This window comes from Vitis riparia, chromosome 4 (assembly GCF_004353265.1).
Source record: "Vitis riparia cultivar Riparia Gloire de Montpellier isolate 1030 chromosome 4, EGFV_Vit.rip_1.0, whole genome shotgun sequence".
In the NCBI taxonomy this organism is placed as follows: Eukaryota; Viridiplantae; Streptophyta; class Magnoliopsida; order Vitales; family Vitaceae; genus Vitis; species Vitis riparia.
Window position 1 is genome coordinate 18,550,690 of NC_048434.1, and position 26,188 is coordinate 18,576,877.

A 26,188-nucleotide genomic window follows, 5' to 3' on the forward strand; every position below is an offset into this window, starting at 1 on the left:
TTTTTAAAAGAATATTTTTAGAAATACAATTATATTTAAACATTCAAGTATATATATATATATATATATATATAAGTTTAGGATGTGTTTGGTACTTATTTTTGACAATTGTTATGAAAAATAGTTTTAAATTATTCTATGATGTTTTGTAGGATAAAATCGAAACTTGAAATGTTTTTAACCTATTTTTAATATTTTTAAATGTGTTTTAAAAATATTTTTATGTTTGCAGTTTTATTTTGAATCATTCATGTTTGTATTATTAATATTTAAAATAATTTTTTAAAAACAAGTAAAAACAATTAAAAGATGTTATCTAAAAATATCATATTTTCTATTATTTAAAAGTTGAAAACATAAAATAGTTTATGATTATCAAATATGTTTTTCAATTTTTTTTGTTCTAAAAAATAAAAAATTATTTTTTAAAATCATTTTCAAACATACTCTTAATAACTTGTTGTCTAAAATTTACTACATAAAATTTTAAAGTATAATGCATATTTTGAGTTCTTACTTAAAACATTAAAGGGAAATGGAAAAAAGAAAAAAATAAAAAAATGGTTTAAATTTATTTCAAAAGTAACCATTATTTTAAAACAAATCAATTTTTTATGCATTTTTTTAACTATTTTTGAGAATAATTAAGGGGTAAAAATGTGTTTAAAAGTGATTTTAGAAAACGTTTTTAATATTTTTTTTGAAAATTTTAAATAATAAATATTTGTAAGTATTATAAATATTAAAAGTGGTTATAGTAAAGAGTCACGAAGACAAAAGTGCGTGACCTATAACCTATGTGCCTATATATATCTTTCGATTTCAGAAATTATAATTTCCAGTTCTTTCAGGTTCTCCGCTTCAACCCTCCCATACCTGTGTCACTCTCACCAAACAGACTCGCCGGCCGGAAAGACGTCAAGCATGGACCTAGACGACCTAGATGGTCCGAACCGGGCTCCTGTGAGGCGGCCCTCGCGTTTCGCACCCAAATCCTCCAAACCTAAGCTCATCCCAAAACCAGAACCATCATCTCAACCTGAACCATCCAAGCTCGATGATGTAACTCTTATCAATAAGAAGGAAGAAGACTCTCAACCTCCGCTGGTCAAGAAAGCTGACGAGTCCTTCGCTTCATCTACTCAAAACGGCGTTATCGAGACGGAGGTGGAAGCCAAAGCGGAAGTGGAGGACGCCATGGAGGAAGACGACCGCGATGAAGATCCAGTGGTCCGTGAAATTGATGTCTTCTTCACTCCGCCTCCCACTGATGACAACACTAAGGTGTGTGTTCTTTAATTGCATTTTTCCTTTGAGCTCTGTTTGGTTGCTGAGAAAGTGTTGCAACATCAGGGCCGCAGGAAAATAAATTCCGCTTAGATGTGGAACTAGGAGTATCATGAGTATAATTACTATGCTTTCTCAGGACCCAAATGAAGGGTTATGTGTTTTATTTTTATTATTATTTTTGTCTTAAAACCGTTTCTGCTTTTCCAGATATATGTTCTGCAGTATCCTCTAAGACCGTACTGGCGTCCGTACGAATTGGGCGAAAGATGTGATGAGGTGTGCACTGCACATTTATTACAGAGTTGTTCTTCTTCGTGAAGAGAAACAAACCTGTTTAAGCCTAGTCTTTTCGTTTTGCAGGTTAGGGTGAAACCTGCTAGCGCAGAAGTAGAAGTGGATTTGTCTATTGATGTCGATTCCAAAAATTATGATCCTGATGCTCCTAATGCGCAGAGGATGAAGAAGCAGGTTTTTTTTTTTTTTTTTTATAAGATTTGAGATTTTCCATTTCAGTATATGATCAATTTATCTAAATTAATACACGTCTCTCATGGTTAATCCCAATCTACTGTTGAGAACAGTTATGCAAAATTATATCTGGGGAGGTTGAAAATTGTAACTGCTTTAGGCATAACAATTAGGGTTTTTATTTTTATTTTTAAGTTTTTTATTTTATTTTAATTTTTTGGTGAGTTTTAGTAGAGAAGAATGGACTTTCTACAAAAGTCTTCACATTGACGTGAGTTGAAAAATATTAAGAAAACATTGAAAATGCCATATAAATTTGTAAAAAAATTAAAGCAACAAGAATGGATACATGAATACTTGACAAATCCTTATTGTTGTGGTTGTGTGCCATTTGCAGAATTGGCCTTGGACACAGTTTGATTGCCTGCTGCTTGTGATGAATTAGATCTTGATAAGTTTGTTGGGAATTAATAGGTTGCATCATTTGGACGCTGGTAGGTTACAGCATGGTTTGGGAGGGTCTATTTCACAAAGTAAACAAGATACTCACTGATCAAACCAGCTATGGTTTCTTTTATGGAGTAGGATTTGAGACAACATTAGATGAGGTTGAGGTTTTGGGAAAATTGTAAGATTTATAGATTGGGCTCAAGTTAGTTGGGGAGCAACCAAGGGCCCTAGGTCAGGGCAAGTCTTGTTTCACCAAGTAAACAAGTTATAATTTCATAAATAGAATAAGATTTGAGGTAACTTGCCAAGGTGGCCTAAATGCTCAGGACGAATACTGGGAAGTGTGGTCCCAATAAGTGGCACATGGTCTTGAGTTTGAATCTTGCCACTGATGATACACTGAATTTACTTGGTATTAGTTGTTGTGGGGCGGTCAACGCCTCAAGGTTTGAGTCCTCATGGAGAGTCCTAAGGGCTTGATCATAAAAGTTTTATCGGTTATAAAAAAAAGAAAAAGGAAAAAAAAAAAGAAAAAAAAGAACAGGATTTGAGGTAATCTTACTCAGGTTGAGATTTTGGGAAAATGGAATGATTTAGAGGATGAGAAAAAGTGAGATGTGGGTAGCTCCTTGGGATAGAGCATGTTCGATCCCACTAAGCTTTGTATTCACCAGATAACATGGGGAAGGACCAGGTACTTTCAGCTCCATGTATCAGCTATACTTTCAATCATGTCCTTTACTATGGCTTTGAACCATTCTTGTGCCTCTTGTAGCTGTTAAATGCGAGCAAGCTTTGGCTTTATTGGCTGTATTAGATCAAGTGACCAGATCTCTAGTATAGGGTGTAGTCTACCCTCTTTATAGTATAACTAGCACTTGAAGTGACAATTTTTCTCTAGTGTGTTACGTGTTCGAAGAGTAGTGAATCAAGTGACCATCTTTTTCTTCACTATCCCATTGCACTACAATTGTCGCATAGATTGTTTAGCCCAACCAATCTCAAGTGGATTCCTCCTAGAGCCATAGCAGAGATGTTGTGAATCTCCTTTAAAGGCTTTGGCAGCCAGCCTAGATCGAAGATTCTTTGGCAGGTGGTTGTTTTATCCTTTATATGATTCATTTGGTTATAGAGGAATCCTAGGATATTTGAGGATAGATGGAGATATGTGGATGTTGTATGGGATCAATTTTATTTTTCTCTTCCTTGTGGATCTCAATCATTGAGCCTTTTGCATATATTCCTTTACATGTCTTATTGTTGGAGTTGAAGACGTGCTTGTTGCTCCAACAGGTTGGAGAGGAAAGGAATGAGGGATTGGTTACCCATTCTAGTGGGTTTAGTTAGGTTAACTGATTGTAATTCCTTGTTGTCCAAAATACAAATCCTAAATTACATAGCAACTTTGACCAAGAAAAACCAAAAAAAGAGTCACTATGGCTTTTGTAGTATTTCGGGTATCGTCCTCAAAGACTAACTTATAGAAGTTGTCAAATTAGGTCTAAATGATTTTTTTCCCCCTAATTTCTTAAACCGAGAATGTGTAAAATTGATTTGAATAAAATCGAATTGACTAAAATAAACCTAATTAAATTGCAAGAGAATTATTTATTTCTAATTCAAATGATTCAAGATTGAGGGTTCCGCAATCCAACTTTGGGTATAGGGCTTACAACAAAATAAGGGTATCAATTTTAGTTAGGCTTAGGGTATTCGGAATATGAGGTCAAATGAGATCAACCCGAGTTCCAAAACTTAGGATTGCATTCGTGTCCTAACTTTTAATATTTTATTCCATTACTGAAATTCTAAATAGATGAATGGATATGAAATCTGGGTTAAGGTGATGTAGGACAATCCTAGGATGGTTGCCTACACTCAAGGGTAGGTGGGCTATGGTTTTATTTTTAGGGTGTAAGGAGAGGAACAAGGAATAAATTTTATGATAGAGAAAAGTATAAGATAAGAAATAGAGAGAAAGAAGAAACAATGAAGAAAAGATGAAAAACCTTAGAGTCTCACTAAGGCCTTTTAGGAGTCTCACCTAGAAGAAAATCAATGGAGTCTCACCATTGAGGGTTGCAACCTTGCAATGAAAGAAAGTATAATATCATTCATCAAATTCATCCATTTGATTTACATTGATTAGCCTATTTATAGGCTTCTCTAAGAAATCCAAAGTCTACTAGGTCTCTAATAACCTATTATGATTCTAATTCTAATTATAACATCCAAAGTCTACTAAGACTCTAATAACCTATCATGACTCAAATTCTAATTATATTATAACTCAACTAGCTAATCCTAATTAGATTCCAACAAATACGAATCACAATTCAATTCTAATTAATATTAATCCTACTTAAAGTTTACTTAGGTCTTCCCTTTCTTCCTTGAATAAACTTTAAAAGGCTTTCCCCCATCATAAGGTCTAGGATTTAGGCTTTTACCATTTTGTGTAGATTTGTTTTAGGGTAGATAACAATAGCAAAACCTCAAATAATTAAGGATCAAGAATTACCAAGAATCCCTAGTATCAAGGAATGAGCTATTGTACTATCCCCTAATTCAAACTAACATTAGAAGACTGGTGATGGGGGATTTCTTTCCGGCTGCAGGCTTCGGGGGAGAGGGGGCGTGGAGCTGGCTGTATCCCATCTTCTCTTTGCTGACGACACAATTATTTTCTGCAAAGCGGAAAGAGAGCAAGTAACCAATCTAAGTTGGATCTTGGCGTGGTTTGAGGCGGCTTCGGGTCTCAAAATTAATCTTGCTAAGAGTGCCCTAATTCCTGTGGGGCAAGTGGAGGAGTTGGCGGTTGAACTAGGGTGCAGATTGGGGACTTTACCCACTGTTTATTTGGGGCTGCCCCTTGGAGCCCACCATAAAACCCCCTCTTCTTGGGACGGGGTGGAAGAGAGAATGAGAAGAAGACTTGCCCAGTGGAAAAGACAATACATCTCGAAGGGAGGTAGAATTACTCTTATCAAGAGTACGTTGGCCAGCATACCTACCTACTTTCTGTCCCTTATTCGCATCCCTAAATCGGTTTCAAAGAGGATTGAGAAAATCCAAAGAGATTTCCTTTGGGGGGGAGGAAGTTTAGAGAGGAAAGCTCACTTAATTAAGTGGAAGGTGGTCTGTAGCCCTAAGGAGGAGGGAGGATTAGGCATCCGAAAGATTGATTTTTTGAATAAAGCTTTGCTTGGCAAATGGGTGTGGAGATATGCCCACGAGAAAGAGAACCTGTGGAAAATGGTGATAGGGGTAAAGTATGGCCAAGAGGGATGTGGGTGGAGGACTAAGGATGTTTGTGGGCCTTATGGAGTGGGATTGTGGAAGGAGATAATGAAGGAAGCTGAATGGTGTTGGGAGAGCATTGATTTTAAGGTAGGGAGGGGGACCAAAGTGCTGTTCTGGATGGATAAGTGGTGTGGTAATGAGGCGCTTGCTCACTCTTTCCCATAGTTGTTTACCTTGGCAAGGCATAGGAATGCCAAAGTAAGTGAAGTGTGGGACTCTAGCATGGGTCAAGGAGGTTGGAATCTTAGATTGGCTAGAGATCTCAACGATTGGGAGCTGGACCAGATAGGAAACATGCTGAATCTGCTGAGGGATTTTAGGACTTCTACTGAGGAGGATGTTGTGAGATGGAAAAGGGAAGGCAATGGTATTTTTGGGGTTAAGGGGACTTACAAACTGCTGGTGGGGTCCTCAGCCTGTGTCTTCCCGAACAGACGCATTTGGATGGAAAAGGTTCCAACAAAAGTGTCTTTTTTTGCTTGGGAAGCTTCGTGGGGGAAGATCCTCACCTTGGATAAGTTGCAAAGAAGGGGGTGGCAGCTCCCTAATCGGTGTTTTTTGTGTGGCTGTGAAGAGGAAAATGCGAATCATATTCTAGTTCATTGTACAGTGGTTAAGACTCTTTGGGAGATTGCCCTCTCCATTTTTGGAGTCCAGTGGGTGTTCCCAAATTCAGTTATGGAAGTGCTACTTAGCTGGAGGGGCTCTTTTGTGGGGAAAAAAAGAAAAAGTACCTGGAATTCCATTCCGTTGTGCATATTTTGGACGGTGTGGAAGGAAAGGAATAGGTTAGCTTTTAGGGGAGGATCTTTAGATATTCAAAAATTCAAGAATTTTTTTGTATGTAACTTGTGGAGTTGGGCTAGGGTGTACATTGGTGAGGATACCTATTCTCTTTTAGGCTTTTTGGAGTGGCTAGCGGCCACTTGAGGGTGTGTGAGGTTTTTTCCCTCTTTTTATCTTGTTTGTTCTCCTTTTTGGGCTTTTGAGTATACTCCCTGTATACATGAGGCTTTTCAGCCTTTTCTAATATATGCTGATGTTTATCTATCAAAAAAAAAAAAAAAAATTAGAAGATATCTCTGTTTTCATTTATTATGCCTAAACTTTTTTTTCACTCATTCATTTTTAATTCAATTTTACCCATTGTTTTCCCTTGGCTTTAACCCTAGGTTTTCATGTTTCACACCCTAAAAGGGCCTTTTAGCGTCTCATGATGGTGATTTAATTCACACAATTCATAAAAGAAGAATAAAAAACCATTGTTGAATAAAAGAAATTGGAAATAATTGGTTAAATTAATAAAATAGAAAAAACAAACCAATAGTCTTCAATATAGTCTTCTATCCCCACAAAACCCAAGAAGCCCTCAAAATACCTAAATATTGAGTTTTTATAGTTTCCATAAAAAACCTAACACATGACATGCCTCTATTAGCCACTTATTTCCCAAAATAATTATTTAAAAATAAATAAAAAAATAAAAAAAAATCTTGATTTCTAGTCATTTGGAGCCCATTTAGGGTGGATGGAGTGCCCAAGACACAATTCCTGAGGTGGAGGAGGTGAAACCCCAAAGTGGTAGTGTGTGATTTTGAAATTGGGGTAATTTCGAAATCATAAGTTGAATTTTCAAAAGAATTTTGAAATGGTCCATCAACTTTGCCCAATTGTCTTCAAATGGCCATAATTTTTTTGTTTCAGCTTCGATTTGTGTGCACCGTTTGAAGTGTTGGACTTTTGACTTCCGAAGCTTCAAAATGATATATAGCTTGCCCAAAATTGATTTGGGAAGTGCTCTAGATTTAACCTCAAAGTTAGAGTGTGTGCTATTGCCAGGTTTTGAGTTCCAAATTTCTATGTGAACTTGATTGCATCTGCTTCAACCCTCATCCATTATGGTTGCTTGCCCTCTATCTTAATCTATAACATCTGTTGCTAGTATTTCATGCCTATGGCTTGCTCATTACGCCCTTGTTTAGACTCTTCATAGTTCACAAGTCCCAAGTCTCTCAATTATGCATGTTTAACCCTTTCTACTTCCATAATTGATAATGACTTTTGCACTTATCATTTTTTTTATCCCTTAAACCTATAGTTAGGTTCAAAATAGAAGTTATATCCATAGCTAGAGTCTTAGCATGAATGCAAGTTAAGCTGGATGGTTTGAGCTTTTGATGTTGCGTGAATTATATTATGTATGTGCCATCGGAGCATATATTTTGGCTCCAATCATTAACCTTTGACAGTTGTTCCTTAGGTAATCTTAGATAGTTGGGGTACAAGAGGAGCTACTATAGATCATTCATGTACAGTATTGAGAGCTTACTCAAAGCATGTAAAAGCAAGATTGGTTATTGAGGTAGAGATATTAACATTATTGGAGGGTTGCAGCATGCCAAGGCTTTAGGTTTATCCAATCAATTAGTGGTGTGAGACTTCACTACTGTACTATCCTAGCTGTTGAAAAGGGAAAGAGGGTCATGGAAACTTGACAATTGGGTGTGCAAAATTATAGACATTGCTTGTGGTTGGGGATGCTCCTTTTCTTGAATTCCTCGTTCATCTAATCAAGTAGCTAACTGGTTAGCCAAACCAGAAGCAACACACTTGACCTTTTTTGTTGGAGATTTTCTTCCCCTTGAGTGTATAATGTCTTTCTATTTGTATTACAGGGGTATTACCCCTTGAGAGGAGGGGCTATTTTTGTTGTGGTGTTGGATGCTTGGTTACTTTTTAGCTAACTTTTGTACATCTTTGAAGGCTTGCTTATCCTTTTTGTATTCATCATTTATTGAATGAAGATGTTTTTGTTCCTACCTTTAAAAAAAAAAAAAAGGTGATAGTGTTCTCTCCTATGCTGCTCTAAAGATCAGTTTGTTCCTTCATACAACTCCTTTTTTGTTCTTGTTTTTATGCTTTGTACTTGTTTTTCCTTAGGTTTGTATTTCCTTACAGAAACTTATATTTGTAAATGTTGGATGTCTTTGTGGTCCTGTTTGCCATTATTAGCTCATATTGGCCAATGATTATGTGGTGATGATGCATGACATCGTTTTTCTTGGTTTCTATGTAGACTTTGTCGACTTCATGGAAACCACCTCAAACAACTGGCTATGTCGTAGGAGTTTTGATGGGGAATAAGGTATGCTCCTTGTTTACATATATCTTAGATCTGTTTTTTTAAGGCTTAATCTACTATTGTTTTGATCTTGAATATGGTTGAGATTGGTTGAATTGTTCCTAAGGCATGAGATCTGTTAAAGGCAGTAAAAATTTTGAGTTGGTTGAAATTATTAGAATTGTTAAAGGTGGTTTTTTATGCTTTGAGGCCAGTCAGAAAGATAATTGTCTCCAATTATGATTTGACTTTATTGTTAAGGTGCTTTTAGGGCAATTGATGTGCCTGGATAAGAACTTGCCAGTTCTTTTGTACCCTTGGGTCTGTTAAAACTATATAAACTTTTATTGGGGCCAAATTTTATGCAAGGCATCATTTTAGTAAGACGAGCTAATAAGATTTCTGACTGGATGATGGATTAATCTTCCAGCTCCTTAGTTGATGGGATGATATATATATAGTTGCAAACGTGCTGGCAGTGTGTTTTGAAAAAGGAAGTACATGGGCCATGGGAATGCCGGCAAGTCTCCACAAAAGTTGGTTTTGTGGTTTAAAATATGAATAGTGGGATTGATTAAGAGTTAGCATGATCAATTTAAGTAAACTAGATTGATGACTACAAATTCATGTCCTACAAAATTACATGGGCAGTATTTTTTTTATTTTTGGTCAGAATACATGGCCAGTACTTTGATTAACTGCAAAACTATCCTTTTAATATTTTGCCATCTCCTTTGTAATTTGGAAGCTTAGTGCTGTCAAAATGCTTTATCATGACATTCTGGTTTTGTTATGCAAAATTGTCATTATGAGTTTGGTCTCCTTGTTTTCAAAATGCAATTATGGATTCCATGAGAAAGCAAGGGTTGACAAAAGTTTGTTATTCTGTTTAAAGTATGAATAGGAGTGTTAAGAGTTAGCATGATCACTTTGAGGAGACTAGATTGCTTACCACAAATTAGTGTCCTAAGAAATTCCTATCCATTTTCTTAGCATTTTAACTTTTGTTGCAATCTTACTGATATAGAAATTGACTTTCTCGAACGATTTATGTTTTCACTAACTTCAGTGCTCTTGTCTCCTGATGCCGTAGATTTACGTGCTTGGTCTTTATTCTCCTTAGGTTTATTCTCAATAATTTTTTTTTCTTGGCCTTGTCTAGTTCTTGAAATCCAATTTTGTTTCTTTTAGCCAAATTTGTTTGGAAATCAAAAGCCCCTTCAAAGGTCAAGGCCTTTGCTTGGTTAGTGGTGCACGAGAAGGCAAACACCAATGATAGGCTACAGTTGAGAAAACCCCACAAATCTCTTAGTTCTCATTGGTGCATTTTATGCAAGGGAAGTGAAGAATCGATTGACTATCTTTTTCTTCATTGCCCATTAACATTAGGGCTTTGGCATAAGCTCTTTAGTCTAGCCAAGATGGATTGGGTTCTGCCCATGAGTATTGGTGGTATGATGATAATCTCATAGGATTGGGGACTTCCATTAAAGGCGAGACTCTTTAGTAAATTGTTTGTCTCACTATACTTTGGATTGTGTGGAAATTGAGAAATGCTAGGATTTTAGAGGAAAAGTGGAGAACGGAAGGAATGTTGTGAGATCTACTTCACTTCTATTCTTCCCTGTGGACCTCTTCTATTATTGCTTTTAGAGGAGTTCCACTTCATGTTATTCAATATAGTTGACTTTTGGTTTGTAATTCAAAAAGGGTGAATAACATTGAGTGGAGTTGATTCCGGTTTTTGAGATATTTTGTGTATACCTATGTGTATAGTTCTCCTTGTAGAGTGGAGGTGTCTAGTCTTACTTTGATAAGATTTTGTATTTTGTGGGAAGGACCTCTCATCCTTGTCTTGAACTTTTATTATCATCAATAAAGGATATGTTCCCTCAGCTGTTCAGAATGGCAACAAACAATTCTGCTGCAGTGGCTGATCTTTGGGGGAGGCAAGGAGGGGGTGGTGGGGTTTGGGAGGTGCACTTTAGAAGATCCTTTCAAGATTGGGAATTGGAGGAGGTGAGTCGTTTTCTGGAATATATTTCTGCAGTAAAGGTTCAAGATGGGGAGGATTTCTTGGTTTGGAAGATTGAGAGGAGGGGAAAGTTTAGTGTTAAGTCTTATTATAGGTCTTTCAAGGGTGAGAATAGCCCTTTCTTTCCGGCCAAAGAGGTTTGGGGTTCACATGCCCCTTTGAGAACTCGTTTTTTTACTTGGGAAGCAGTTTGGGGTAAAATTTCTACTATTGATATGTTGATGAGAAGGGGTTGGTCTATGGTTAATAGATGCAATCTGTGTAAAGAGAATGAGGAATCGGCGGACCATATCCTTATTCATTGTGACAAGACTAGGAAACTATGGAATTCAGTGTTGTCTTCTTTTGGGGTGATATGGGTATTCCCAGCTTCAGTGAGAAACTTGCTAGGCGAATGGAAAATCAAGGGTCTAGGGAAGAAAAGGAAAGCAGTGTGGAGATTAGCGCCTATTTGTCTCTTTTGGTGCATTTGGGGAGAGAGAAACCGAAGAACGTTCCAAGAGGAAGAAATGTCAGATACGAGTCTAAGGAACCTCTTTTTTCGGTCTCTTCTAGAGTGGTCTAAACCTTTTCTGGACTTAGACTATCTCTCCTTTCTGATTTTTTTGGGTGATGGGGTTGAAGTTTAGCTGTTTTCCTTTTTAGTCTGTGTTTGTTTTTGTGGCCTCGGGTTTGGCTTTCTTTGTATACTGCCTGTGTACATGGGGAGCGCCCCCTTTTAGGCGTGTTTTAATCATAAATTTTCTCTTTGTCTATCAAAAAAAAATTATCATCAATATATCTTTTGTTTTTGATAAATTTTTTTCCCCACCCTCTTCCTAATTTAGAAGCTTAGTGTTGTTAGATCAAGAAACTTTGTTATGGCATTATTTTTATATTTTTTTTAATGAAAAAAATATATTGTTTTCTTCCCTAGCTTTTCAAAGTGGACTTACGTGTCATGTGCTCAAGTCCCCTGTGGTCCAATACCTGGACTTCATGTAGGACTTCTATTAAAGGGAAATATGTGGGATGTGGTGCATTTAACATGTGCTTCATGTTGGCATCATCTTCCTCTGGCTTGTCACCAGTTCTCTGGCCAGAGTTTTGAAATCAACAATATGAATCAAACATGAAGGCTATGCATGTTTTTGACTTTACCTGACACCATAGGGCACTTGTTTGAGATATCTTTGACAGGGATAAGCCGAGCTTTGAACCTTGGGGCTGAAATCCAGTTCTTGTGGCCAGCAATGTTTTTGATTTGCCTAATTATGATTATTCTGTGCAGGCATCTCTATTTTGGTGAATGGTAGTTAATGCCTTTGATGTTGTCTAGCTTACTTTAAATCAAGGTTTAAAATGTTGTGATCAATCGAGGATATATTGCTGAAATATCGTGTATCAGAGGCAACTGACACGATAACCTCCTTCGAAATCTTGAGTGTCCAATATTTCCCTATTTTCACCTTTTTTTCGGCCTTGTATAAATATTTTGCCGATTATCACCGATTTTTGGGCAATTTTTATGCCATGTCACTAATGTGTATATATGTATATATATGTATGTATGTATGTATGTATATATAGAATTTTGCATGGCATGTGTGTCAATTCATCATCTATAACCTGGATTACTTGATCTGATCATAGAACCAAGATTACCAGTTGCTAAATGCAAGGCACAAGAGTTTGTTGATTTTGTAAGTGTATTATGACAACTTTTGTATTATACTGTTGCTTTATAAAATTTTAGTTTGTTTGATGTTAAGGGTTAGGAAGTCCTTTCGGTGTCCTTTGTACCCTTGTGTACATTGGTGTGCCCCTTTTGTTTAGGTTCTTTTAATGAGGTACTTGTTGGCCTATCATTAGAAGAAAAAAGGATATCTAAAGTAATGAAGCTTTATTTTTATTTTTTTTCTTTTCCCCCCACCTCTTGCAGCTACACCTGAACCCTATTCATGCAGTGGTGCAGCTCCGGCCATCAATGGAATATCTCAGTTCTGGTGGTGCAAAAAGAAAGAACAATGTTACAGGCGACACAAACAGTGCAGTTAAGCTAGAGGTTTCTAATGAAGGAGAATCTGTTGGGTCATTGAAGAAACAGGTAAATTGTTTTATGAATCTATGATCTATCATGCTACTAGACTCAGCAATTTATTGTGCAGAAGTCTGGAGTATATGGGCTGACTATGTGCATTGATGGGGCACCAACATATCCAGGTTTAGAACAATTTGTTATCTGACATTGTGATCTGATAATTCTGAATTGGCTTCATCTAATTTTCAATTTTTTCTTAAAATCAATAAACAAGTATATTGTGGCAAAGAATAGAATAAGTGCAAAGAAGGTCTAGGAGTCCTTTCTGGAACACCCATAGACAAAAGGATTAGAGATAAACAAGGGAAAGGCTACAGACTACAAAAAGAATAAGACCTATCTCAAGTAGGGTAGAATTTCTAACTTAGCCCATCAAGGTGTCCAATTGGTTAAAGCAAATGCCAGGATGTGTGGTGCCCTGCTAGGACTCCTTGAAGTTTAACTAGATTTTATATTAGTCCACTTTGTCTCTCCCTTTATGTTTTTGTAATGTGTATTTACTTTGAAATAGAGTTAAAACTCTATATACCAATCCTTCCTGTGCAGAACAAGATAATGGGAATTTTGGATGAGCAAAACACAGATGCTGCAGAGGTATGGCATTTCATTATGCAATGATGCCATTGATATTCAATGAATTGCCTATTTTTCCAGAATGAGGGCTATCTTGTCACTAATGGTTAATTGTTGATGCATTTGAAGGCATTCTAAATTAGATGTATAATCTAAGAAAAAGTAACTGAAGATGGTTGCCTTTTCAGTTAGCCAAAGTTAAATGTGGTTCTTAACTTCTTATGATCATCATCATTGTTATCAGCATAAAATTCTTAGTATTACTATTGTTTTTTATTGGTCTGTTGTTCTTATTATTATGTAGTATTTTTTTTTCCCTTTTTAATTAGAAACAAAAGATGTATTAATTAAAGTGAAAAAAACATGAGAAGGATGAGAAATCCTCCCCATGATATACAAACCTGATCAAAGGACCCAATGAAACCTCCGCTTTACAAGGAGGACTATACAAAAGGAACCAAAAACCTATATAAGTATAACATCTCTTGAAGCTCATCTAGGGACCTCACCATGTAGGCCCAACCCTAGGGTGTACATACCGAAACCTATACAATTATTATGTGGTATTTTGTCCATAGAGCACTATTGAAGCTAACATGTGAGAATTTTGTGAAGGGAGCAATTCTTTATATTAAAAGGATGAAGTACAAAGATTATACATCGACAAACCTAGAAATCTTCTAAGCAAGATAACACTAAACTACACCTTATATGTATTATATGTAATCAATACATGTCTCTAACATCTTGCACTTGCATGTTTAGGAGTATATGCTATTTTTTCATCAATTTTGAAATCCATCTAGGTTGGGATCATCAACAATAGCTAAAGGAGGCCTATAGGACCCATGGAAGTCGAAAATAGTCTATTATGATATTCCAAGATGGCACGTTGTTGGAATTTCTGAAGAATATTTTGAGAGGATTAGTAGGAAAGGGGCTCATGGTGAGGTATAGAGGAAAAGGAGGTCTTAAAGAAGAACTTTTAACTGTTGTCCAGCAGGGGAGAGGAGCATCCCTCAGATTGTCTCTTCAATAAGTTGATGGCTTTCAGTAGCTTTGTGGGGATGGCAATGGTGGGATTTGAAAAGAAGATTATTTCCCTTTCAGTAGCCCTTTTTGTCAAAGAATCTAAGACCAGAAGGTTAGCAGTAATTGAGTTCAATAAGTGGGCTTCATTGGAAGAAACTATGTGGAGGCAAAAGCCAAGAGAAATAAACACCAAATTCTTCCATAATATGACCGAAGTGCAGAGAAGAATAAACTTTTTGTCCAAAGTTAGAGTGAATGGGGATTTTTGAGGATGCAAATGTAAAAGAATGAGTTTCTAAGGGCTTCCAAAATCTTTGATTGGAAGTGGGTGATTGGAGACCCAACATTAGTGGGATGACTTTTGAAGCGTTGGGAAGTGAGGATGCTAGAGTCTTGGAGTTTCCTTTGTACAGGGAGGAAGTATTAGCCACCTTGTCTGGTTTGTGCGAGGACAAAGCTCCAAGGTTAGATGGTTTCACTATGGTAGTTTAACAAATGAGTTTGGATTTTGCAGAATCATAGGTGATAGGTTTCTTTAAGGAACAATTCAATTATGATTTTTTTGAGAGAAGCTTAAGTGCCATTTTCTTGGTTTTAGTCTTAAAGAAAGGAGGAGTGGAGGATGTGAAAGATTTTTGACCTTATTAACTTAGTTGGGGGGCTGTACAAGCTCTTGGCTAAGGTTCGAGCTAATAAGCTAAAAAAGGTGGTAGGGTAAGTGGTTTTTGTTTACTAACATGCATTTGTGGAGGGTGGGCAAATTTTAGACACAGTTCTTATTGCAAATGAAGCCTTAGATTTGAGGCTGAAGAACACTAATAGCGGGGTTATTTGCTAGCTAGGCAATGAAAAGGTTATGATCATGTAAATTTGGAATTCTTGTTAATAGTGTTAGATAAAATAGGCTTTGGTGATAAGTGGGTCAAATGGATCAAATGGTGCATATTTATGGTGAAATTCTCTATCCTTGTCAATGGGGTACTGTTTAACTTTCCCTAGAGCTCTAGGGGATTGAGGCACCTCTCTTTTTCCCTATCTCTTCATTTTAGAAATGAAGGTTGAGTCAGATTTTGAAGAATACTAGAGAGGGGGGCTTCATTTTAGGCTTCAAAGTGGGAAGAAGAGGCGGTGAAGGAATGAAAGTGTCTGATTTGTTGTTTGCTAATGACATCCTAATTTTATGTAATGCTAATCAAGAGCATTTGAGGCAATTTTTGGCCTTGAAATATATACGGATAAGAGTGAACTAATTCTAGTAAGGGGAGTTGCAAATGTGGAAGGTCTAGCGTTGGTGTTAGGTTGCAAATGTGGAACTCAGAGTTATATTTTCTGTCAAATCTTTCCACACTTTCTTAGCTCAAGGAAGAAGTCAAACTTTCTTGAAGTATGTAGTTTGGACGTATGAGTGCCAATGAAAGTGGGTTTCTTTGCTTTGGAAGCTATCTGGGGAAAGATCGACTTAGGAGGGGATGGATTATTCCAAACAAATTCTGTGGCTGCTTTTGTATACTCCTTGTATACCTAGAGGGCACTAGTTTGGTGTCTCCTCTTTCTGTTTAATATATTTCTCTTTACTTATCAAAAAAAAATTATTCCAAACAGATGTTTCATGTGTAAAAGTGAGAAAGAGTCAGATGATCACTTGGTGCTTCACCATTTTAAAGTGAGAATCTTAGGACAACTGATTTTTTCTCTATTCGAAGTGTCCTAGGTGATGCATTCCTCTATAAGAGGAGCTCTTTTGAGTTGGCATGGCTCTTAGTGGGGAGGAAGTAGAAGAAAGCCTAGAGGGCTACTCCTTTGTGTTTGTTTTAGACTTTATGAAAGGAAATGAATAAGAGATCATTTGAAGATGCAAAATCATCGATTCAAGCAATTAAAGCCTTGTTTGGTAATTGTTTTTTAAAACAGTTCTAAAAAATAGTTTTTAAGAACAGTTTTTGAAAACCGTTCTCTGATGTTTTATAGAACAAAACTTTTTTTGGGAATTTAAAATGTTTTTAACTCGTTTTTAATATTTTTACATATGTTTTAAAAATAATTTTTATGTCCACAACTTTATTTTTAATCATTATATATGCTTGTATAATTATTTTTTAAAACAACTCTTAAAAAATAAGTGAAAACAACTAAAAGATTTTCTATGAAAACACCCTATTTTCTATTTTCTGAGAACAAAAAACAAAAAACAGTTTCTGGTTGCCAAAAGTGTTTTCCGGTTTTTTTGTTCTAGAAAACAGAAAACTGTTCTTGAAAACAGTTCTCAAACAGGGCTTAAATCTTGTTGTGTATCTCTTTGGATTGAGTTAGAGTGTACATAGATGATTTTCCGATGAGTATTCTAGGCTTTGTAGAGTGGTTGAGTACTAATTAGTGAAAGAGAGGTTTTTTGTTGTCTGCCTTCCTTTTTGCTTTCCTAACGCTATCTGTATGCAGTGTTTTAGAAATCGGATAGGACTGGTCTAATTGTCAACTGACGGTCTTTTTGATCTAGTTGATTGCACTGAACCATCTTAGCATTGGACTAACCATGAACTGTGCGAACCGATAGTTAGACCTCTAGACTGGATGAGCTGGCATCGACCATGTACTGTTTTTGCCCAAAATTACATTGGGTTTCAACCTACTTGGCCCAATTTCATTACCCATCCTTCAACCCAACTTAGTTGCTAGTCATTATTATTATTTTTTTATCAGACTTAGTTGCTAGTCATTATGGTCACATGGTATTTCTATACCACAATTATTTCATCACCTACCAACGTGGGATTGATTAAAGAAGAAAAGTAATATGCAATATGTGCTGTTGGTGGGATTTGAGCCTTGGATGTCCATTATGCTAAAAGGTCCCTTGACCACTAGGCTATACAATACTTCTATAATTATGTTATACAACAAACTATATAAAAATATGTTTTGTTTTCAAATTTTTATCATATAAAACCATTAAATAAATACAAATATTTACATTTATATTTATTTTTATAATAATTATTAAATGATAAATACGAGATAGACATAAATAAAATTACATAGTATAATTTTTTTTTTCATCTTTAAATATATCTTCAAAGTTAAATATTATATTCGTTCTATTTAATAAAATTTAAAATATTAAGATATTTATATTTATTTTTATGTTTTAATTTGATACATCATGTATATATATATATATATATAAAACAATATTAAAAATTTTGAACTATATGTTTTTAATTTTTTACAATTATTTTTAATTTTATACAATATATAAATTATTTATTTATGACATCACCGGTTCGACTACGATTGAACCATCGGTCCGACATTGAATTGTGAATCAATAACTTTTTCAGTTCAACGACCGGTCCGGTTCTAAAAACATTGTCTATATGCATTATGTGTACTCTAGCGCGGTCGCCTATTTCAAGCGCTTTTAATATATTCTCATGGTTTGCTAGTCAAAAAAAGAAATTGTAGGAGACTTCCATCAAATCCCTCGAGAAGTTGTGTATAGTCCTATTGGAGATGGTTTAGTGCTCCTTGTTAGATTTCATAGATGGTCTAATTAGATGGTAGGTTATTTTTATATAATTTTCTTATTTCATTCTCCTTGTGGTTCCTTTGTCATGCTTCTTGTGTACATTGGGTATGCCCCCCATTTTTTGGTTGGTGCTGTTTTACACATCTTTATATGCCTATCCAACAGAAGAAGAGGGGGAGTAAAAAGTTGAAGAGAATTATGGTACAGAATGGTTGTTGCAGTGTTGATTGTGAGGTCATGCCATATATGAGATAGGATTAAGGACAGCTGTTATTTTTAGACATCGATAACATAACAATATCACATATAGTTTCTGACATGGATTTCATTTTTCCAGTCCCTTTTTATGTTGCATAGTTGCATTGTTCATAGATGATGCCTAATATGTGCTTAAATAACTTTCATTTTCTATATTGCTATTTAACAAAAATGATCCTTAGATATTCATAGAATAGGAGAAGCAGGTGATCTTCTGGATGTTTATCATTGGTGACTGATATGTTGCATTCTTTTTGTGGAATCTTCCCTCCCTCTATCTAGTATGCTTTCTTTCTTCATTGGCATGTTATGGTCTGTCACTGTGGGATATTGTTGCAACTTCCCACCTTGTCCTTTGGTGCTTTTAGATTTTGTGTTACATTGCTTGCAAACTATGGATTCATTGAGCTGTTTTCCTTTTTTTTTCCTTCCCCCTTCTTTACCCCCACTCTATCCCACAGAGTTGGGTTCCACTCAAGTACCATAGCTCGGAGAGTGATTTCTCAGCAAGATATCTACAAAAAATGGTGGCAGAAGACAACTCTCCTATCCAGTTTTTAATGAGCCCGTATGCCTTTTACTTATTTATCAATGCATTTTTTTTTTGTTCCTGTGTTGTTTTCAATCAAAGGGGTTAAATGTTGTCTGAATATGTTAATTATTTAATATTTTTAATAATTATAATTATTATTATCTTTTTTTTTTTAATGTGAAGGTATGAATATGTCAACTCCTTGTGTCCCCCCGGAGTGTCTAATGATGATAACAGATCAAAAGGTCTTTCAAGAAGGTATTCTTATCCTGTTGCTTCTGGTTGCATGAATCTGTGATAATTTATGTACCTTACATTTATAGTGGGGGGTTAGCAATGCCTAGAGCTTTGTTAAAATTATATTTAAAAAAATTTGGTTCTAATTCTGTGTGCACTCTGTTTTTCTTCATTCCTGTTTTTATTCTCTGTACTTGCAAATATGCTTGACATTCTTATTGATGAATACTGATCAAGGACCAGGGATTTTTCGGTTTGAATTGTATATCACTTTTTTGGTAGGTATAAATAGAAATTATATAAAAGGACATAAAAAATAGACAATCCATGAACACACGTGGTATACAAGGTACATCCAAGCATAGTTCAAAAAACAATAGGAAGAAGAAGAATATGGATCTGCAAAACCTCCTGCTATATCTCTCTCAAATCTTGAATGAACCCAAAGGAGGATCTTCTGCTATTTGATCTACTTCTTCTGACCAAACAGATAAACATATAAGCAAAATCTCCTTTCTTTCCAAACTGGATCTTCAATCCCCTTGGATGGCCTTCTATAAAAGCCCTCCCAGTTACACCATGCTAAGCATGAAGGAACTGTCATTATAACCCTCTTCGAAGGTTATCTCATCCTTCTTTGTACTATACATTTATGTTCTTTAAAATAAACTGTTTGTTCCCAATTAAAAAAAGCATAAAGGTTTGACTTATAGAACCTAAGCACCTATCTAGGGCCAAATAGGATATTCCAAAGCCATAGTTTCCAGGCCATTGGACAGCATAAAAGGATGTGATCAGTTTTCTCTTATTCCTTTTACATATCACCACCATTTGGGATGATCACCCCCACCTTGACCAACTTGTCTATGGTCAAAATCCATCTCTAAACTGATGTTGACATGAATAACATTGCCACTTTTTGGTCAGCCAAAGTGCCTCAATTTATTATTAATTTTTTTTTTTTGAAAAATCATTCTTACCCCAGTATTCATATCTCTATAAAAAAGATTTAACAGAAATCTTGTTATCTGAGGACAACTTTCCATTGACTGATCATGCCTGTTTTGACTAATCTCCTTCTTATACAACTGTTCCATGGAAGAAAGATCATCCTCTTCTTCTTTGCTTCTCCATGATGAAGTTTGTGTTCCAAAATGAGTACTTAAATCATTGTTTATTTCTGATTAAGAAAAGTATAAAGGAGCTACATTACAAACTTCCCATGCCTCCTAGAAGGAGGCCTGATTACACCAAATAGAATGAAGATCAAAGCCCATAGGTCTCTAGCCATTGAAAGACAACAAAGGATGTGAGCTGCTCCTCTTGTGCCTCTTACACATCACCATCAGTTAGGAGTCATCTCCCCCATCTTCACCAGCTGGTCTGTGATTAAAATCCTTCTTTGAACTGCTGCTGAGATGAAGAATGCTGTCACTTTTTCTGGTTAGTGACACACAAGAAGGTGAATACTAATGACATGCTACAAGTGAGAAGACCCTACAAAGCCCTTAGTCCTGATATTTGTATTCTGTGCATGAAGCATGGGGAATCAATAGATCATCTTTTTCTTCATTGTTCCTTGACGATTGGGTTGTGGCACAGGTTATTTCAGTTAGCTAAGATGGATTGGGTTCCCCCGAGGAGCATATCTGACATGATGTCCATCAAATTTAAAGGCTTTGGTACTTCTAAGAGGGGGATAGTTTTGTGGCAAGCTGTGAGCATTGCTCTAATTCGGGTTGTGTGGTAGGAAAGAAACACGAGGATTTTCGAGGATAAAGCAAGAAATTCAGAGTTCCTTTGGGACTCTATTGTTTTCATTGCTTCTCTTTGGGCTTTCTGTTCCAAGGCATTTAAGGGGACTCCCCTTAATGTGATTCAACATGATTGGTTAGCGGTGTGTACTCCATAAGGATTGGTCCTTATATTGAGTTCGTTTGTTTTCTGTGCATTTTCCTGTAATTTAGTTGTCTTTGGCGGGAGGGTTTCTCATCCTTCTTCTTGTACTTCTTTTTCTATCAATATATCTTTGTGTCGTTTCCAATAAAAAAAAAAAAAAATGCTGTCACTTTTTTGGAAGGAAAAGTGCCCCAAATTCCTCTTCTGGAAAATCCTTCTCACCCCATTAGCCAAATCTTGATAAAAAGGCATTTAACAGAGACCGTATTGTCTGAGGACATCTTTCCCTTGAATTTTATCATCCCTGTTTTGACTAATTTCCCTTCTTAGACAAGGATTTGGAAACTTCACTTCCAATGATCTCTTTCCCTGCATCACTCACCTTGCAAATCGTATCAATTGTTAAGCATGTTCATTTGTCCCTGCTTCTTGTCTAATTGGACTTTGTACAAGCCTTTTCAAAAGTACTATGAATGCATGTTTTGTGTTCATAATTTCTTTGATATCAACTAGGGATGAACAAACTGGCAAAATTGCTGAAATTATGACTGATATTTCAGATATCGGCATCATTGGAAAAAAAAATTGGAGGAAAGTTGGGCTAGTGGTGTATTGCCGATTTTTGGCCAAAAAATTGCTGAAATCATTGACATATTGAGAATAATCTAAAAAGGATGTATTGAAAGGAAATTTTAATAAAAATAAAGAATGATTACAAATATGAGCAAAAGGAGTTTACAAATAATATTATATTAGTCTTGAAATTTTAAAATTAATCCTTTTTTTGGGAAAAAAGTATTTTGTGGATGTGAATTTAGGTTTCAATATTTATCTTAATCTAAAATTTGATTTTTTAAAGAATATTTGGAATAATCTAAAAAATGGATCTAGAAAAATTTATATATTTTTATTTAAAAATCCCACTTTATATTTTTATCTAAATTTAAATGATAGTTTTTATTCTTATGAAGTAATGTCAAAAGGTATATATATGAAAATTTAAAGGTAAAAACTTGGTAACAAGAATGATTTTTACAATTTTAGTGTTAAATTTTGATTAAAAAGAGTAAAAGATCTAATTATATGAAAAATAAGAATTTCACTTGAATAAAACACATTCTTTTAGAAGAACTGATCATAAAAATGATTATCTTACTTTAGGCGCTTTTTAATGCATTTCTTGCTTACCTATAAAAGAAATGATTATCTTACTTTGATTTAATTGTTTAATTTGTTCATTTTAAATATTAGTTTCATATTTTATATAATCTAATTTAATTGTAATATAAGTTGATTATTAGGAATTATGAATTTATGAGTTTGTACTTGTGCATATTTTTTATGTTTAATTAGTTTAATACTTCAATTTAATTATTAGTTTGTTATATAATTTAATTAGTCTATTACCTGTGTACTATCAGTTTTTTAATCATTTCTTAGTGTTTTTTTTTTCCAGCATTTCCTTGAGTTTCGATTAATTTCCCTCTCACTGAATTTTTCTTCCAAAACTTCTGTCCAATATTTTTGATATTTTTGTAAAATCGAAGCATCTGTATGCCGTGGATTTTCGATATTTTCATCCTTGATATCAATAAGATGATTTGTTTAATAGAATGAGATTTCACCCTATACAGAAGATCTTGAATGAAGTCCAAACTCTGGACCTAGAACAAGAAAATGCTTAGTTAATGCCAAATAAACTTTCATGAAAACCTTTTTACTTACCTTTTGATGTTTAATTTACTGCACTGACAGTGGAAAATATCAATTTTTTTTTTTTTATATTGTTTGAAATTTAAATGCATCTACTTTTTCTCAAACTGCTGTAGACTTAAGTATATGGAGAAATCTATAACTAGCATGGGAATTGGAATTAGTGCTCTTGATATTAGAATCTTTATAACATAAATAATGTAATTACTGTTGCAAAATAAGTTGGTTTGGATTCTTGTGGTAATTGTTATGCTAATACATGCTTATTTTAAGGGAGCAAAGAGAATGCAGACAAATTTTATTATTTAGCCCTAATATTCTGCTTTTGAAGTTGGCCACCCCATTTTCACTCACATTTATTACTTGTCAGCACTATTATGGTAGCTTATATTATTTTGTTCAGTTGTCTAGTAAATGGCATTATTAAAATTGTATCAATTGGTCTTGGTTGTGAACAATTTCCATATCTCTGGTACACTAAATGATACTCAATTCAACATTGATGCACATATTTATGTATCTTGTGTTTGTTTGTGTTGCTTGATCTGCTCATTTCTTTGTCAAGAGAATATTAACATTAGTACTCCATGTACCTGTTTGGTATTGGATTTCAAAGTAACAAGTGGATACTGTTTCAGGTTCTTACTTTCAATGCCTCTGGAAGAACGTTTTAAGACATTGCTTTGTGAGGTTTGTTGCTACTTCAGTTGACATATACGCATTTTGCAATTATTCTGTATTTGCAGTTGATACTCTGGTGTGTGTGTGTTCCTCCTTTTCTTTTTCCATTTTTCTTTCAGTTTTGGGGGGAGGTATGTTGTTAAGTACTTCGAGTAGGTTAATTACATAGTTGAATGAATTGAACTGTTTTTTTTTTGTTTTTATTTTATTTTATTTTATTTATTTATTTATTTTTATTATTACAGGACATGCAGACTCATATAAGATAATTTATACTTATTGTAACATTTCCTTTTAGCTCATTTGCTTTAAGGTTTCTCTGTCAAGACCAATTCTTCTGTGAGTTCCTTGTTGCACGGTGAAAAAATGGAGAGACAGTTTGATGGAATCAATCCAACTGATAGATAAGAAACTCGAGAAGATACTTTGCAAACATCTCCCGGCTTCTTTTTTTGTGTGTGTGTGTGTTTGTTTCTTTAACGTTTGTGCTAAGATTAATTATGATAGAGTAAGCATTTAACTGGGAGTTGCGCAATTGAAGTGTTGGAAGTCATCTCCTAGAGTAAGCATTTATTTGTGATTCAGTTGTGAATCCCTACAGGGGGTATCTATCTCAATTGGAAAAACTGTTTCTGTCATCTTTTTGAGGATGTGGGGCCCACAATCCCATGCATATTAGAGTTGTGGGGATGGCCAATATTACCTTTATGACCTTGTTGGCTTATCTGCTCTAGTGGATAGACTGCGACTATTCAACTAAAGTATGCTTTATTTTTTTGGCACCAATTGGTTTTAGGTGAGATAATTAAATTAGGGACAATCGAGTTGTATTAGAGCCATGGCTACAAGTTTTAGTACAATGCTGTGGAGCAAGGAGAAGGGATTGTTAGGGTCAGGGATCCACAATCCAATGCTGGTGGGAATGCCTCTGTCAGCATTAAATTTGAAAACTCATAAGGCCCTAGTGAACTGACCATCACTACTCTATTAGATTTTACTTATTTCTGCCTGAAACCTATTTATGTAGTGAGATACGGGACCATCTATCTTGAATTTTAAGTTGTCTTACTTGCCTGACATCACGTTATGGTATTTTGCATTTCCCATGATTGGGTGGAATGGGATCCTTATGATATATACTGGTTTGCATAGTACACTGATGTCTATCCCTTCTCTCCGGTGGTACCATGTATAAAGTTCCACTCAGCATAGGCATGGAGTCCACATCTGGATGTATCTGAAGCCTCAATCTATCTGAATACCTTTGAGCTAAGTCTGGTTTGTGTGTCTCTGTTTTTAACCACCTATATTCATGGTTAACCTTCTATCATTTTAGCTTTCCTCACGAATATGAAGGATGCATTGGGCTCACCATTTGTGAGGCTTAAACAAGCTTTTTGACAGTAAAATCTCTTTCATCCCGTGTTTGGTTACCCTTGAGAAGTCCTTTAGGTTAAAGATATTCGGACCTAAAAGCTCTTCAAGTAAAAATTACACTAAAAAGTATGAGGGAAACTACTATTTGTTTAATTCTTTCTCCATATAAATTTAATATTATGATGAAATTATTTATTTATTTATTGTCTCAAAATTATCCACAATAAAAAATATCTTAAGAAAGACTTTATTAGAATATATAGCTGCCCCAAATGGGGCCAAAAACGAGTCAAATTTGTATTTCTGTTCAACTATTATTGTTTGCATTTTTTCTTTTTATTTGCAGCCATAATAACATACTATATTATCCCCAAATAGGAAAACCAGGTGGGAAATATTGTTTGATATGGTCCAGGGGGCTGAGTCATACCACCCCACAAAACCCACCACCTGCTGCCGGGTACTCCTCTTTTTAGGGTATACTGAAGTGGGGGTACATAGTACCACTTTACCAGTCCAACATCCTAGGGATGAAGGGGTGGGAAGTATATTTTGTTGTCCCCATTGCAGTGGGAACCTTAAATTGTCTTTTTTTTCCTTTCCTTTTTTTTTTTTTTGATTGTGCACCTCCTTTTTTGTTTCTTTAGGGGATAGTTTAAGCAATTCTCAAAAATAATTTTTATTTATTTGTAATTCCAGAAATTTTCTTTGCAGGGGCCTCCAGTTCATCGATTCAGTGCTCTTAAGCACTTCGCTCCTGATAACTCTGTTGAAGATGTTCTAGGAGTCCTTACGAAACATGCTCATTTAGTGCAAGGACTGTGGGTTCCAAAGAGTTCATTGTTATTTCCTGGAGGTCAAGGTGTTGCACCATTAGCTAGAGATTACATTCTTCTTTTATTTAGCAAGGGTCCTTTAATCAACTATTCTCAAGTAGACGTTCCAGGATCTCTTAATAAAGCTCTGAAGGGCTTTCTGAGTATATTAGCTGTCGAAAGACCTTCCTTTAGGGATTGGAAGTTTAAAGAGCCTACAGATGTGTCATTTATGAAACTGCATCCAGACATTGTTAGGGAGCAAAGACGAGTTTGGGAAAGTCTGGAAAAACAGATAACTGATATTATTCATGGAGGTGGAAGGAGAGGTCCTGTCACAAAGAATTCTGGGAAGCCTAGCATTGCAAATAAAACTGGAACGTCAACAAAATCTGATGGAGCAACAAGAGCTACAAATGGAACCCCTGTCAGGAGAACAGCCATGTCAGCCGAAACTCGAGAAGCTCTACCAAAAGCTCTGGAAGAAGTTTTTAGATTGCACAAGGTTTGCAGGTGAGGTTGTTGATTCATTTCATCTTTATAGGATTTTTCAACCAGTCGAACTTAAAACTCTGGTTATTTTTTTTTTTCGTTCGCTAATATTTTAATTCTTCAGTCTTTTGGCCATTTCATGCCATATAAGTTACACTGATGATGTTCTGTTATAGTTATGTTGAACCTTTGAATTACTGACAACTGATTATAGCAAAATTGTCCACCAGTATGTATTTTATTCTTTGCATTACATTTAAAATTGGGGTTTTGTGGTTCTGTTGATCAAGGGTTTCCTTGTTTATGTCG

The 26,188-nt window shown here is 35.4% G+C and overlaps 1 protein-coding gene across 5 annotated transcripts in view; it reads left to right on the plus strand.

Moving 5' to 3' along the window:
• Positions 1-840: 840 nt before the first annotated feature.
• LOC117912593 (DNA-directed RNA polymerase III subunit RPC5) overlaps positions 841-26,188 on the plus strand; it is a 39,486-nt gene continuing 14,138 nt past the window's right edge. For 2 of the 5 annotated variants that reach the window (XM_034827242.1, XM_034827243.1), the window contains exons 1-10: positions 841-1,284; positions 1,498-1,566; positions 1,651-1,758; positions 8,588-8,656; positions 12,589-12,753; positions 13,294-13,341; positions 18,595-18,701; positions 18,849-18,923; positions 23,153-23,204; positions 25,272-25,900. In XM_034827242.1, coding sequence (XP_034683133.1) covers positions 925-1,284; positions 1,498-1,566; positions 1,651-1,758; positions 8,588-8,656; positions 12,589-12,753; positions 13,294-13,341; positions 18,595-18,701; positions 18,849-18,923; positions 23,153-23,204; positions 25,272-25,900 — 1,682 coding nt within the window. In that variant the 5' untranslated portion in view covers positions 841-924. The remainder of the gene's footprint in view (positions 1,285-1,497; positions 1,567-1,650; positions 1,759-8,587; positions 8,657-12,588; positions 12,754-13,293; positions 13,342-18,594; positions 18,702-18,848; positions 18,924-23,152; positions 23,205-25,271; positions 25,901-26,188) is intronic. The other 3 variants (XM_034827244.1, XM_034827245.1, XM_034827246.1) reach the window with 3 other exon arrangements.